At 36.0% G+C, this 16,970-nt stretch overlaps 1 protein-coding gene across 2 annotated transcripts in view; it reads left to right on the top strand.

Moving 5' to 3' along the window:
• The window catches only part of MLLT3 (MLLT3 super elongation complex subunit), a 258,868-nt gene that overhangs the window by 168,935 nt on the left and 72,963 nt on the right, over positions 1–16,970 (top strand). For both annotated transcript variants that reach the window (XM_065878948.1, XM_065878949.1), the window contains exon 5: positions 15,236–15,931. In XM_065878948.1, coding sequence (XP_065735020.1) covers positions 15,236–15,931 — 696 coding nt within the window. The remainder of the gene's footprint in view (positions 1–15,235; positions 15,932–16,970) is intronic.

Genomic DNA, 16,970 nt, shown 5'->3' on the forward strand with positions numbered 1-16,970 from the left:
TCTGGGATGGAGCTTAAAAATCTGAATTTCTAATATGCATCCAGGTAATACTAATGTTGCTGGCGCACTGACTGAATTTGAGAAATACTGCTATAGAGTATATACTCATGAAAGAAATTGCTGAGTCATAGTGTTGCAGGAAAAAAAGTGGGAGGCAGGAGGATGGTCACGTCCCGGGTTTCAGGCGAGTCCCTGGGATGGGCCGCCAACTGTGGGTTCTTGGCTTCGTGCAGGAAAGAATTCAAGAGCGAGCCGTAGTAACGTGAAAGAAGGTTTATTCAGGGGGATACAGACTCCACAGAGTGTGGGCCATCTCAGGAGGCAAGAGGCCACAGAACAAACACACTCCAAGTGTGGGCCATCTCAGAAGGCGAGAGGCTCCAGGGTACAGGGTTGTCAGTGTTTATAGGGGTGGGTAATTTTATAGGCTAATGAGTGGGAGAATTATTCCAACTATTTTGGAGAGGGGGCAGGGATTTCCAAGAATTGGGCCACTACCCACTTTTTAGCCTTTTATGGTTGGCCTTGGGACTGTCATGGCACCTGTGGGTGTGTCATTTAGCTAACGTATTAACAGTGAGTGTATAATGAGGCTCAAGGTCCACTGGAAGTTGACCCGTCTACCATCTTGGACCTAGTTGGTTCTAACCAGTTTATGTTGTGCCCTCAACGACTATGTCATTCTTTTAAAGGTTGTGCCCTGCCCCCTTCCTGTCTCAATAGGGCATTCACATGTTTAGCTTTTTATTATTTTACATAGTTTGTTATTTTATATAGCTTTTTATTATTTAGAGTCCTATGTCTGCAATGTATAAAGAGGTACCATTGCTCTCTTTTCTAGTTAGACTTGTTCATTAATGCTCATTTAGTAGGCGTTAAAATGATATCTTACTGTTATTTTGTATTTCAGTAATTAGTAATGAGGCTCAGCATACATTTCAGTGGCCATTCATGTTTCTTTCTCTCTGAAATGTTTGTTCATGCCACCTGCTTATTTTTCTATTTATTTGTTGAAGGTCTTTGTATATTCTGGAAGTATGAATGCATTGTTGGTTATACTTACTGTAGATATCTTTTCCTAGTTTGCCCATTTAGTGGCTTTTTAACTTTCATTGTGGTATCCTTTGATAGAAATTCTTAATTTTAATGTAGTCAGATTTTTTATGGCTAGTTCTTTTTGTGTCCTGTTAATATGTTCTCTACACCATGCTCATATAGATGATCTCCTGTGTGTTTTTTCCCCAACATGTTTGAAAAGTTTTGCCTAACATTTAAATATTTTCAAACATCTGGAGTTGATTTTATGTATGGTATGAGGTAAGAGTCTAATTTAAATTTTTTCCTATATAGAAAATCAGTCCCAGCACATTTTATTGAGTTGTCTATGCCTTACTCAATGATCTACAGTGCCTACCCTGTCAAACTTCAGATTTTCATATATTTGTGAATCTGTTGGAGGGATATGGTTCAATTCTGTTCCCTAGGTCAGTTCATTGATCTCTGCAGCAATACCACAATGTTGTAGTTGCTATAGTTTTGTAATTGCTATATGGCATGACAAGTTCTATTACATCTTTCTCTTTTAGGATCAGTTTAAGTTCTTTGAAAAACTCTGTTAGGATTTGTATTGAAATTACATTGAATCTATAGGTAATGAGTATTTTTATCCATGAAACTAATCTCTCTATGAGTTTATTTGGGCATTCTTTAGTGTTGTTGAAGTGTTAAGATATTTCTGATAAAAGTGTAGATAGTTCTATGGTTTGTTTATTCCTAAGTACTTTATTTTTTTAATTGCTATTATAAATAGCATATTAAATGTTCCCTGTTTGTTGCTGATGTGTAAATATGCAGTTTACCTTTGCATACTTCTAAACTTACTAATTCCAGTAATTTTTCTGTATAGCTCCTTTTGTTTTTCTATGTGGACAGTCATATCATGTGAATAATGACATATGTCTCTCTTATTTTCTTTTTCTTTTTTTAAAAGAATGTTTTTTAAAAAAAGAAGTTCTTCATTGAATTTTTTAAAAATTAATTAATTAGCTTGCTCTGGGTCTTAGTTGCGGCAGGCTGGCTCCTTAGTTGCAGCTGGTGGGCTTCTTAATTGCGGCTGGCAGCCTCCTTAGTTGTGGCATGCTCACTCTTAATTGCGGCATGCATGTGGGATCTAGTTCCCCGGTCAGGGATTGAACCTGGGCCCCCTGCATTGGGAGCTCGGAGTCTTAACCACTGCACCACCAGGGAAGTCCCCTCTCTTATTTTCTTTTTTAATAAATTTTATTTATTTATTTATTTATTTTTGGCTGCATTGGGTCTTCGTTGCTGCGTGCAGGCTTTCTCTAGTTGTGGCGAGCGGGGGCTACTTTTCATTATGGTGCTCAGGCTTCTCATTGCGGTGGCTTCGCTTGTTGCGGAGCACGGACTCTAGAGCGCAGGCTCAGTAGTTGTGGCGCACGGGCTTAGTTACTCCGCGGCATGTGGGATCTTTCCAGACCAGGGCTCGAACTCGTGTCCCCTGCATTGGCAGGTGGATTCTTAACCACTGCGCCACCAGGGAAGCCCCCCCCCTCTCTTATTTTCAATTTTCTTTTTTCCCCTCACTTTTGTGGTCCTGTGTCAGTAGGATTACCAGTAAAATATTAGGTATAAATGTTCCTGATTTTAAAGGGAATAATTCTAACAAGTGTCCATTTAGAATGTTGTTTGCATGGGAATTCAGTAGCTACCATTTGTCAAGTTAAGGAATTTGTCTCCTAGTACTAGTTGGTTAAGAGTCTTGTTTCCTTGTTAAAAAATAAATCGTACATGGATGTTGATTTTTATCAGACTTTTTAGTATCTCTTGAGATGAACAGATGGTTTTGTTCTCCTTTAATCTGTTAATGTGGTACTTGACAAGCATTTTTATCATGCTAAACTCCTCTTGAATTCTTGAGATAAAACCAGTTTGGTCTTGCTCTGTTAGGGTCGTCACCCCCACCCCTCCATGGCATTGGATTAATTATGCTAATAGTTTTTTTTTAATTTTTGCGTTCATATTCTTGAGGTTAAAATTGTATGTTTCTTTCCCTTACTCTTCTTGGCAAGTTTTGTACTCAGTAACATTCACTACATAAAGTGAGAAATGTTTTCTCTTTTTCAGCTTTTGGAAGAGTTTCTGTAAGTTTGAAATGATCTCTTCCTAGAACTTGCTTGTAAAACCTTGTGGGCCTGATACCTTCTTTGTAGGAAGATTTTAAACTACTTATTTGACTTTAATGAAGGCTTATTCTTGATTTTTATTTCTTTTTGGGTCAGTTTTAGTAAGAGGACTGGATTTTTATTAGTTCTTCTCAAAGTTCTTTTCATATCTTGTTGAATTTCTTTTTAGCATTTATTTTTAATCTTTGTAGTCTTGCTTTTGCTTGAGTTAGTCAGTCGTTTTTTCAAATATAAGCATTAAGGCTAAAATTTTTCCTCTAAGTACTGCTTTAACTATATTCCACAGGTATTAATGTGTAGTATCTTCTTTGTTCCATATGATGAATTTGAAATTTTCCATTTTAATTTCTTCTTTTACCTGTGAATTATTTAGAAATATGTTTTTACAATTCCAAATATGTGGACGTTTTTTTAAATTAAAAAAAAGTTTGATTTTTAGCTTAATTGCATTAGCATAATTTCTTCTTGAATTCACTTTCCTTCTTCCTGAAGTAGATCCTGTTGAAGTTGTTTTAGTGAAGTTCTTTTTTTTTAGTGAACTCTCAATTTTTGTTAATCTATAAAGTTTTGACCATTGCCCCTATTATGAAAAGTGGTTTTGCTGGTTATTCAATTCTACGTTGACGTTTACTTTCAATGCTTTGAAAATACTTCTTTTGTGTTTTTGAGGTCTGATGTCAGTTTAATTCAGGGTTATGCTGCTAGAGGTATAGCAGCTACCTCTCTGGAGGAAAAATTCCTTATTTTTAGTGTTTGCTTATTTCCGTGGTGTAAATACTGTCTTACCATGTATGTCAGTTATTACAGAGTTGAGAAGAGATATGCAGTAGCACACAATTGTGAAGTATTTCCACCCTGCTGATACAATAGACATCAATAATAACCTCAAGAGCACAGATAATAATATGTAGTAAAATAATTAGTGATGAATTTTGATTATCTCTGCTTTTAATATTTTTCATCTTATATTTTTATATAATTTAACACAGTAGTAGCCTTGTTTAAAAACTGCTCACAGAATTCCTGAAAATTTAACAGTATGTTCACATGAGCCTACATTAGCCAGCTGTAGCATACCACTCTTGTACTTATTCTTTTTTCTAATGGGTGCTCTCTGTGAGCCTTGGGTGACTGCTTTTACAGTCTTTTTGTCTTTAGTGTTTTTAACTTTTAGTACAGTGTGTCTAGGAGCAAATTCCTTTTAATTTATGGATATGTCATTATTTTTATATTGTACTTTCTTTTTTATGGGTTCATGAATTTTATTATTTTGGAAAATTATCAGCCATTGTATCACCTGTATTCTTTATTTTTTCTGAGTCTCTAGTTAGATAGTTGTTATTTTTCTTCTGTTCTCCATGTCTCTTAATAGTTTTTATAGTTTTCATTTTCTTGTGTCTTTGTGTGTGTTCTGGCAGTTTGTTTAGATCTGTCTTCCAGTTTGTTCATTCTTTTCAGCCATGCTTAATCTGCTTTTCAGTCCATTAAGATATTAATTCCAAGAGTGCTTTTTTTTCCCCTCCATTTCTTAAAGTCTGTTTCTTTTCAGTCACATGGTCATTCTTACTCATCTCTTATTGCTTGGTCACTTTTGGATTCCAACTGTCTTCATTTCCACACCTTGTATGTCATTATTTTATATTCTGCATCATGATGATTTCAATATCCGAGATCCTAAAGACCCTTCTACACACTCTCAGATCATGGTGGCTTATTTCTTTGTGTTTAGGGATATTTTAAAATTGTGAGTTCATATTTGATTTAGTTGAACTTTGGGAATCCTGAGGTCTTAATTCAGAGTACTTTTCCCCAACAGATTTATAAAGACTTCTCCCGAATTTCTGAGAGACTCTGAAGTTCAGGTCTCCAAATATGCTGTAGGCCCCAGATTTGGGCTTAAAAGAGACCCAGGAGAATGTGGACCTATCAGTGCCCTTTAAGCAACTGCACCTCTCATGCCTAACTGAAGCTTACAGTTCACGTTTCAACTCCTCCCTTCTCTTTTCTCTTTCTGTCTGTATCTCTTTTATATACTCACCACTCCTGGAATTTTCTTTTATTTTTTTAATAAGCTCCACAATGAAGAATTTTGTATTATCCAATATATAATTGTATTTGCAAAGAGTCCACTATATTACCAAATTAAAAGGATTTTCCCCCACTGAAACCATGGTATGTCTAGCAGTTTCAGCATTGTTGTTTGCATTGTTGGAGACTCAATGAATGTGAATTGAATAACTATTGAGAGAAGGTGAAAAGACAGCATAACCCTGATTTTATTTCCCCCTTGTATAATTGTGTCTCTCTTTGGGTTTTTAATTTATGCAATAGATCGAATTTTTATGTGTCAGGCACCGTTTTTCATCTTATACTTCCAGTTACTCTATTGTGATTACTATTATACATTAAACATTGAAGGTCGACTGTTCTTTGTGAGTAACGATTACTTATCAAGGCTCATTGTCGGAATTCCAGCTAGTACTGAAAGAGAAGACCAAAATGATTTGGCCAATATGTTTTAAAGCTTGTTTAAGAAAACGGAAATTATACAAAGCTAAGTATACATAAACCTAGAAAGAGAAGTGATATAATTATTACTTTGAGTTTCTAGTTTCAAGCCACAAAAGTAACAAGTTTGCTTGAAACTGCAAAGTCTTCTAAATATAACTTACTGTTAACAGTACTTAATTATAATTTAGACTTAAAGCCATAGCAAGTCAGGAAATAGTATATACCTAGGGCCATTTTATTATTTATTTATTTATTTTGAAAGGAGTCCCAGGTTTTTTTTTAAATTTATTTTTCTTAATTAATTAATTTATTTATTTATTTCTGGCTGTGTTGGGTCTTCGGTGCTGTGCGTGGGCTTTCTCTCGTTGCAGTGAGCAGGGGCTACTCTTTGTTGTGGAGCGTGGGCTTCTCATTTTGGTGGCTTCTCTTGTTGTGGAGCATGGGCTCTAGAGCACAGGCTCAGTAGTTGTGGCACATGGGCTTAGTTGCTCCATGGCACGTGGGATCTTCCCGGACCAGGAATTGAACCCTTATCCCCTGCATTGGCAGGCGGATTCTTAACCACTGCGCCACCAGGGAAGTCCTAAATAGGACCATTTTAAATGAGATTGGATTCTGAAGTAAAAGTATTTTTTAGTACATAGAGCATAGCTGAAACTAGTCATTTGAGAAAGGGAGACTTTTAAAATTTATCTACTTGGAATATTATTTTGTAAAATATTGAATATTCTTGCCAAATGATACTTTACAGTTAAATTTCGTATTTACATGCAGATACAGTACTTAAAGATATTTTTAATATTGAGGAAGACTTTTATTAAATTGACTCTTAATGCTTTTGAACAGAAGGATAGGGAAATGAAAATTTAACTGCTTTTAATTCTGTTCACTTTAGAACTGAAAGAAATTTTCTCAGTTGTTTCCATTTCTCAATTGTGAATATGATTTATAAATTTTATCTTCTTCATCTTTTAATGATCTTAGTACAATGAATAAAATTCAAAATGCAACCTAAGTATCCTCAGCTAAATTTGTAGCTTAGAGCTTGACTGTAGTTTGCTTAAAAAAAAAATGAAAGAAGAAAAAGATAACATTGAAACCACATCAGAAGGAAAATGGAATTTTTTTTAAAAAGCACAGGAAGATAGCAGTCACATAGTTGAATAGCTTCTCTTTTTACTTTTCTAACACAAAATTTATTTCACAAAATCTCTGAAGTGCAAATGGGTACATGAAAGAGGAGAGATATAAAAGTACTTTTGGGAGGTTGAAGAAATTTATCTTCTGTCAAAATAGTGCATTTACATGGTTTAAAGAATTAACTAGCAAAGGATGGTATTAGAAAAAACCCCAAATCCTATATTGTATTCTTTGCCAATCCTCTTTCCACTTCCTAGAAGGAAGCACTTTAGCCTTCTCTCTTTCTTTTTTCTTTTTAAGTTCTAGGATTACTGCCCAAAGTTTCCAAACTATATGCTTATGCTTCTATTTCTTCATGAGGATTTAACCTATTTGCTCCATCTCCTTTTCCTCCCAATATAATACCATTGTTAATTCTTACCTTGGATATAACTTTCTAGATGTTGAGCTTAGAACTTTATCTCTTGTTTCACTGACCATGGACAGTGTTTCTTGATTCTAAACTTTGTAGGCTCAGGTTATACTAGAGTCGCTTTCACTTCTCTGTTCATGTTTCTACCTTCCATGTTTGTCATCCATACATTTACTTTTGCATTATCACAGTTGATAACATTGTGTTATGTAATACAAGTCTTAAGTTTTCTGTGCTTGTCTGTAGTAGTAGTAGTAATAATAGTGGTAGTAATTGAAAGTACTTACATAGTTCAGGCTTTGTGCCAAGCACATTGCATGTTTTATTTATATTATTTTATAATACATACATATATATACACACAGGTACTTTACATATATTAAACTTACTTAATCATCAAGTCGACCTTGATGGTATAGGTAATATTATGGTCTCCAGTTTACTGACAAGGAAATTTAAGTCACTTAGTAAGTGGTAGAGCTGAGTAGGTTAAAATGTAGAAATTGAAAACCAGTAATGTTTACAGCTATGACTGTAAAAGTCACCACAGTTAAGATGTATACTGTTCTCATATCTTCTTTCTTATATAGCCATTTATTTTGTGGTTTTAAAAATTATTGTTTTTCTTTATCGCTTCCTTGTTTTTGTGCTAAAATTCCCAAATTTCCTCTCTTTCCAAATAACTCCTATGGAGGTCCTTATAGGATCCCTCCAGTTTTCTTACTCAGTGACCTCCCCCAACCCACCCTTTTTGGAGGTGAGCATTTGTTTTATGCGAACACTACAAATTTTTGTCATTTCAAATTATATAATGGGGCAGGTTTTTACATTGATTTTGAAAACATTGAATTATGAGAGAAATGTGTCTTATAGTTTTGTGATACTCTTTAAGATAATTAAAGATAATGTGTTCTACAGGAATATTATAGGAAAGGTTGATTTTCTAATATCAAATAAGCCTCTGGATACACTGTCTTAATGTCTGTCAAGTTTGAAATATTTATTTGGTAACAAAAGACTTGAAGTTTAAGCCACTCGAAACGTATACAGGAAGAGCCTTTGATTTCAAAATTAGTTATTTGCTACCTGCCCAAAAGTAATATGTTGTACCCCCTCTGCTGGAACTAAATAGAACTTCCTTCTATAGTTATGCTTAGACGGCAGGCAGGTTCAATGTTGTTGTTTTAAAGCCACTGAGTTCCTCTCCCTTTCTTCCCATCCTTCTTTCATTTACAGCTCAGGCTGTATTGGCAAGATTAACAGTTGGTTTTGAAACCAACTGCCCTTCTGAGAGTCAGCAGAAGCGTAGTGGTTGAGAGTGTGGGCATTGAAACTAGACTACTGGAACTTGAATCTCAGCGGGGGTATATTGTAGAGTTCTCTCAACTTCCTGGTGGAGTATCACCTTCAAGAATAGCACAACATTATTAAAAAATCAAAACAAGTAAAACATTCCCGAGCATTGAGTCCTATAATGGCAGGCTTTTCTTTTTCCTTCTTGTGTGTGTAAATATTTCATGTTTTTTTAATGTACAGGCTATTTAGATTGTTATTGAATGAAAGACCCTTGTTACTATTCTCAAATGCCATTTCATTTCCATTTGTGCAGTGTTCTTTCAGTCCCCTATCCATTGACTGATAAACGTTAAATTTGGGGCCTTGTTGCCTCTATTTAGCCTTGATGTTTAAGTTTTGATTCTTTTTTAAAATTAGTCCCATTATTTGTTATTGAAATGTTTTCTGCTTCACCATCTTATTGTGTTATAAATTCATTTTTAATAAAACATTTATTGTATGAGTCAAATTGTGCTAAAAGCCGATAAAAACCATCAGCAGTCCACTTCGCTCCACCCCTTCCCTGAACTCACTCTCTCAACCATTTTGAACTGTTTGGTGATATCTTCTGGTATTTGCCTATCTATTTTGAAATATTTATAAGTTGCTAGCCCCTCCTTAATTTTATTCCTTTTATGGTAGATCATGATTTTACGTGTAAGAAATCTTAAATTCAAGAAACTTGACCTCTCTTAGTTGATTTTAAAAAGTAGATTATAGATCTCCTTTAAATCAGAATTAACTTGTTAAATTTCTCTTTAGAATTTGATTCCTAAGTATACATTTAAGGCCATTATTTTAGAGCAGAAATGTTGGTGAAATTTGTTTCATTTACTTTCTTCATTATATTTGGTATTATATTTGTGGATCCTCTTCTAGTTTCTCAGAGTGGGTGCAAAGTGTATTTTTATGCCTGGTTTCTCTCTTCTCCTTTCCTCTTCTCCTTTTAAAAATAATAAATGCAATAAAGACAATATATTTTATTTTGAGCATATGTTTTCTTGTGCCCCTAGATTTTTTGTATGAAATGGTCTTATCTTTATTTTCTTTTGACTGATTTCTTTTGTCTTTATTTTTCTAATATTTTTAGAGTATGATCAGCCAATACAATCTATTCAGATATTTTTAAAAGATTATTATAAGTTCATTTTATGATACCTTTATGATTGATTTTTGTCAGTGTTCCATGGGCACATGTAAAATTGTAAGCTTTATTCAAGAGATTGAAAGTTTTCTATATAATTATTAAATCAAGTGTGTGGATTGTATTAATCAGTTTCACTATATATTCATTTAACTTTATTAGATCTGTCTATTTCTGACAAAGCTGTACTAATTTCTTATTTCATTGAAATATTTTTCAAGTTTTTCTTGCATATTCAATACCCTTTGCTTTATGTAACTTAGCTTTTACATTGTTTATGCTGTTTGGTCATCTTAACCTTGAATTTCACGTTGTGTGATATTAGTATAACAACACTCATGCTTTCCTTTGGGGGCATTTAGCTGATATTTCTTGGCTCTTCCCTTTATTTTAAACTTTTCTCAGTCATTCAATTTTAAGCATTTTTTATTAGCAGTCTGTATATGACCTTTGTCTTTTTTTTTTTTTTTTTTTTTTTGGCTGTGTTACATCTTCGTTTCTGTGCGAGGGCTTTCTGTAGTAGTGGCGAGCGGGGGCCACTCTTCATCGCGGTGCGCGGGCCTCTCACTGTCGTGGCCTTTCTTGTTGCAGAGCACAAGCTCCAGACGCGCAGGCTCAGTAGTTGTGGCTCACGGGCCTAGTTGCTCCGCGGCATGTGGGATCTTCCCAGACCAGGGCTTGAACCCGTGTCCCCTGCATTGGCAGGCAGATTCTCAACCACTGTGCCACCAGGGAAGCCCTGACCTTTGTCTTTTTAACTCATCTGACAACCTGTCTTTTAATGGGAGAATTCAGATTTCTTTTAAATTCTAATGAGTGATGCCTGATTTTGTTACTTTTTAATCTTGTTCCTTATTTATATTTGTGACTTTTTACATTTTTTTAAAAATTTGGCTTATAGTTTCAAGTTGATATTCATTTCCCAGTTTCCCCTTCTTTATGTGTCAGTTGTTCTGTACTTTTCCATTTCATTATTGGCCACCTTCCTTTTCAGTTGCTCATAGATCCAATTTTTCCCCCCTGCTTTAACATGAATAATGATACCAACATTTTCCTTCACCTTCACACACTAATCCTCTCCTTTAATGTTCCTAAATTTCTTTGGAGATAATTTAATTTTTAGGTCCAGGTTTTTGTTAGACGTTTGTCAAAAATTCATACTGAGCACTTACGTTACATTTTCCATATAGTTTATTATCCATTTAGATTTAGTTCTGTATAGAAGGCAAAGTAATTGCACTCCTGTTTCTTCTTACATGAAAGGTTTCATTTCTGATTCAGTTATTGTTCCATTAGAATCCCTTCTTAAGTCCTTTCCTTAGATGGAGTGGTAGCTAATGTGATCTTTGAATCCTTAAATTTTGGAAAACACTACTTTCCCACTGAAGGATGTTTGGCTTTTACTGCTTTTTTCCTAGCAATCTAGATGTTACTGTTCTTTCTTTTTAATTCCAGTGTTACAAATGAGAAGTCCATTGTTAATTTGATTCTTTTTTAGTATTAAGTAATTATTCTTTCTGGTAGCTTGTAAGGTTTTCTTTTTATCCTTAAAGCTTAGGAATTTTAGTGTGATGTTCTTGAACATGTGCCTTTCCCTTCATTAGTCCTGGCTGGATCTTGGAAAGCCCTGTAAATTTGTAATTCAGTCTCTTCTTTAGTTCACGGAAATTTTCTTTCATATTACTTTAATATATTTTCCTTTTCCCCCATCTGGAGACTTCTTGGGAACTTTTCCTATAGTTGGTATGTTAGTTAGGTTGCCTTAATCTGTTCTTCAAGTCCTTTCTCTTTTTCCTTTATGATTTTCATCTCTTTGTATTTTCAGTTTATGCTTTGAGATTTCTTCCAGTTGGTCCTTCATTCACTCTAATTCATCAGTTAGACCCCATCTTCTCTTTTAATTTATCTACTGAATTATTCAGCTTAAAGATTTTACTTCTTTAAATTTTCATCTAATTAATTTTCTAAAATTCTGTAGAAATTATTTTTTGCTCTCTACTTGACTCTCCTTAAGTAGTCATACTATTTTTGGCCTCAGTATTTTGTCTCTATCCTTCAGAAGATCTGTTAGGTCTGCTCTCTCCCACTGTCTCCTGTCATTAGGTATGTTGTTTATATGTACATTGGGGTTCAGGTTGAGCTGTTAGGGGACCTTAGTTTGTTTTAATCCTATAGGGGATCCTATAGGGGATGGAAGATTCAGGCATCTCAGCCTGCGCTATAGCAGCAGGCATGTTGTATATTTCATGTGTACTTGGAGGACCTTGTCCCTTCCTTCTGGTCTTCTTGCATTCCTAGTTTCAGGTGTAGAGGGGACTCTGTCCTCTTGAGTGCCCCCTGACCACTTTTGGGGCCAGGAAGACTGGCCACACTTGTGCAGTTATGTATGTGTAGAACTCTTCTGGGTCTTGCTTGATATCCAGAGCAGACCAAGCCCTATACCAGTTCTCTCTCAAGATGCTTATAATCCCAAGGTCACATTCTTCAGGCCCCACTCACTACCTGTTGGCCCCTGGAGCTGACTGGCTGAATGGTAATTAGTCTGTGCTGCTCAGTGGCACTTAATATTGAGGTTAATAGTTCAGTAAAAAAATTTAAAAGCCAGTGACTTGATCCTCAATTTGTATGGGATAGATGGGCTGAGAATCAGTGAAAGCTTTTATTCTGTGTCAGTAACAATTTAATTCCTGACATTGTATCTAAGCCTCTGTTTTACATTTATTACATGTAAGTCTACGGAGGCAAGTGATGTACATTTGAACTTTGCCATTTATCACAGGCCCAGACCAAAGAAAATGTAGCCCTCAAGAATAGAAACTGTTCTCTCAGTTTTTGTTATTTTCTAAATTTTTTTTTTTTTTTTTTTTTTTTTTGCGGTACGCGGGCCTCTCACTGTTGCGGCCTCTCCCGTTGCGGAGCACAGGCTCTGGACGTGCAGGCTCAGTGGCCATGGCACGGGCCCAGCTGCTCCGCGGCATGTGGGATCTTCCCAGACTGGGGCACGAACTCGTGTCCCCTGCATCAGCAGGCGGACTCTCAACCACGGCGCCACCAGGGAAGCCCCTATTTTCTAAATTTTTGTCTTGGGTGTTTTTATGGAATATGTTTCCCTTGTTAACTCTTGAGTTGCTTTAGCTTGAAGAGTGCTTTTTGGTAAAGTGGAAGGAACAAGAATAATTGGGTCACTTGCTTATACCAAGATTTGTTGGGTGGATGAAAAGGTGACAGTAGGCATTTAATATCTAGACCAACATGGGGAGTAAAGTTATAAAATTTCTTGAGTTTTGTACTTAACATCATATGTATGTAATTAAGATGAGAACTTGAACTTTCTGTGACACAAGAATCTGTGTCGTATACCACTATGTACTTTGCCTTAAGAATTCAGTTTGTCCTACAAAAGGATTTTAAAAATAAATCATGGAAGGACCCGTATAGAAGTCCTTTTTTGTGTGTGTGCTGAAATGTTATATTTTTAAATGCTTAATGCTAGAAAATATGTTGGTAGCTTAAATTTGTGTATTTATAAAAATGTGTATAATACTCCATGAAGGTTGAATATTAAACAGCAGTGCTTGGGTGTTCTAGAGCCATAATTAGAATACCGTTTGCAAATTGACAAAATTCAGTGGGTCAACAAACCAATTTAAAAAAAAAACTCAAGTATATTAGATTTCAAACTGTTCTCCCTTAATTTAGTTTGTCCATAATACTTTATTTTAATCATTCATAGTATTGCTTAACATGCCAGGAAATGTCTTATAATAGAATTTATAAAATAATGTCCTTTCAGTAATATGAATATGTACTATCTTTAGCATTCTGCTTTTAAATCTCAGATTAAGGTGTTTTGTAAGGAATTATCTAGTTTAATGGACAAAAACATGTCTTAGTAACTTTATCCATTTTAGAATTTTGAAACCAAATGCTCACTTGGGAAAAATAAATGGAATAATTGGTATATGTCATTTTGGAGCAAATAAGACAAAAATTTTTATAATAAAAAAATACATATTCCCACTAACATCGAACAATAATTTTTCATTTTGGGTATGGCTTTATGATGTTAATCTATATATATTTGTTTTTGTTTTTTTGCATAGCCCCAGTTAGTAGATTGTTCATTTTCATGAAAAGCATGGCCCTTGCCTACTGTCTTTCCTGTGTCCTGCTAGATATTTAAGGAATACAGTATTGGTTTACATATCATTGGACGTAAGTGGGTAAGTTAGAGGTGAAACATAACAGGCCTGAAGATGTAAATTCTAGTTGAAAATCTGGACATTTAATTACCTTTGGTTCCATTAGGAGGTGGAAGTAAACAAGAAAGAGCTCTTCTTTTAGTATTGGTATGGATTTTTGCATGTCCAGGATCTACTTCCGTTTCTTATTCTTACTATGTGAATGATTGAGGTTCAGAAACATGGTAAGTATGGACTTAGATTGTGTTCCTAGATAGAAAGCTTATTTATAGGTTATATATTCTGAGGTGTTTATATGAGTAAAAAAACTGAACACATTTAAAATGAAATAGGCAGTGATTAACTCTTTCATCATGATTACACAACATGATTGCCAAAGACTTTTCAGTCCATTTGATGACCATTAGGTGAAATCTTTGTTCTTTTAGACTTCTCTTTTCTTTTTTCTTCCCTTTTGTTGTTGTCATTGTTGTTGTTGCTAGTGGATGGGAGATGTGTTCCTTAACTGAAGTTTGGTCAGAAAAAAAAAACTGCTTTTTATCTAAAATTGAGAATTATTTTCTTTTTTCAGACTTGTGATTCTTTATATTAAAAAGTCATTTAAAATTTAATATTATCTGGCCTCACTATGTGACTCTGGCCTGTTTTTCTGCCTCCTTCTCAATCCTTGCTGTCGTTGGATGCTGCTCCCTAAATATAAGCTGTGCTTTGATCCCTCATTGTTTTAGTTCATTCTAGTCCCTGGTCTCCATGGGACTAGAATGAGCTAGTACCTTTTCATTCTTGCCTTTCTAGTAATCACCTGCTTCTCTTGAGGACCCCGTTGAGGTGTTAATTCTCCATAAATCTCTGAATTATTCTTTTCTGCCTCCCCCAACAGAATTAATTTCCTGTTCCTTTCGTTGTGATAGGTGGCTCCTACAATAACCATGAATCATAGATGTGTCATCGTTACTGAGAGTAGGAGCCACGTGTTATCCAGCTTTGTCTCTCCTGGGACAAGTGTGTAGTGAACATTTGTTGACTTGAAATGGTTAGAACTCCATGCTTGTCATGATTGAGAGAACAGCTTGCCTCATTCAATTCCTCCATCACGGTAGCCCACACACACGGTTGCTCGCACACCCTGCTCCCACCCATTCTATTGAGGTTGTCGGGTTCTATTCCGATGCATTTGGGAGCAGTCAACGGAGGACCCTTTTGAGGAGCTGTAGTTCAAGGAGACTGGCTCTTAGTCTTCATGGATGTTCCGTTTTGAGAGTTTGCTTTTCTCCCTGCCTTTCCGCAGGACCCCAACAGGAGTATCCATCCCAGCGGCAGCAGCAGCAGCAGCAGTTGTAGCAGCAGCAGCAGCAGCAGCAGCAGCAGTAGCAGCAGCAGCAGCAGCAGCAGCAGCAGCAGCAGCAGCAGCAGCAGTAGCAGCAGCAGCAGTTTTTCCAAGCCTCACAAATTAACGAAGGAGCACAAGGAAAAACCTTCTAAAGACTCCAGAGAACATAAAAGTGCCTTCAAAGAACCTTCCAGGGATCACAACAAATCTTCCAAAGAATCCTCTAAGAAACCCAAAGAAAATAAACCACTGAAAGAAGAAAAAATCGTCCCTAAGATGGCCTTCAAGGAACCGAAACCCATGTCGAAAGAGCCAAAACCAGATAGTAACTTACTCACGATCACCAGTGGACAGCAAGATAAGAAGGCTCCTAGTAAAAGACCCCCCATTTCAGATTCCGAAGAACTCTCCGCCAAAAAAAGGAAAAAGAGTAGCTCAGAGGCTTTATTTAAAAGTTTTTCTAACGCGCCACCACTGATACTCACTTGTTCTGCTGATAAAAAACAGATAAAAGATAAATCTCATGGCAAGATGGGAAAGGTCAAAATTGAAAGTGAGACGTCAGAGAAGAAGAAATCAACTTTACCGCCATTTGATGATATTGTGGATCCCAATGATTCCGACGTGGAGGAGAATATGTCCTCTAAATCTGATGTGAGTAGTCTGGCTGGTTTTCCTCCTTTCCCTTATTAGTTTTCCAATTTTATTTCCGATAGCTTCAGCATAAAGACAGAGGAAGGAGAATGACAGTTGCACCAGAAAATGGTAGCATGGAAGCAGACATGGCCTAGAAATGAATTTCCTTAACTAATGGAAAGAAGGAAATGAAATCATTAAGGAATCTGCAGACTTGTAGGCTATGATTTAAGTTGTTAAAGGAAAGATATGTTCCAGAGTATAATAATGGGTCATTTGAATAGCAGCAGAAAAATCTAGATGCTTATCAGAGCTTAGTTACTATGCTTTCCAGGAAAGTGAGAAGAATGCAATGAAAGTAGAATACACCAGAAAATAAATTTTAAAAAGAAACAGGAAGTATTAGGGTGTAGCTACAATGTTGATCATTTTGATCACTGTAATGAAGTAATTTGTTTACATAGATTGAAAACTGGTGATAGTATTTTTCAATACTTTTATCAAGGCAAAATTGATATAACAATATACTGTATATTTTTTTTTTTTTTTTTTTTTTTTTTTTTTTTATGCGTTACGCGGGCCTCTCACTGCTGTGGCCTCTCCCGTTGCGGAGGACAGGCTCCGGACGCGCAGGCTCAGCGGCCACGGCTCACGGGCCCAGCCGCTCCGCGGCATGTGGGATCCTCCCAGACCGGGGCACGAACCCGCGTCCCCTGCATCGGCAGGCGGACTCTCAACCACTGCGCCACCAGGGAAGCCCTATACTGTATATTTAAAATGTGTGATTTGATACATTTTGATGTTTATATGTGTCATGAAACCAGGTAGTGGTATTTTGGAAATGAAATGTTTAATTTTTCCCCCATTGTATAGCCACTGATTTGGAAGGGGCAGGGTATATATCTTCATTACAAGGTTTGCTAATGGGTAGGATTATCTTTTGTGGGTTCCTAAAAGAACATTTGGCCATCTGATAATCGCCCAAAATATGATTTGATGTTGAGATTTAAACTTTTTTTTTTTGGCCTGCATTGGGTCTTCGTTGCCGTGCGCGGGC

The sequence above is a fragment of the Phocoena phocoena genome, chromosome 6 (assembly GCF_963924675.1).
Source record: "Phocoena phocoena chromosome 6, mPhoPho1.1, whole genome shotgun sequence".
NCBI classification, from domain to species: domain Eukaryota; kingdom Metazoa; phylum Chordata; class Mammalia; order Artiodactyla; family Phocoenidae; genus Phocoena; species Phocoena phocoena.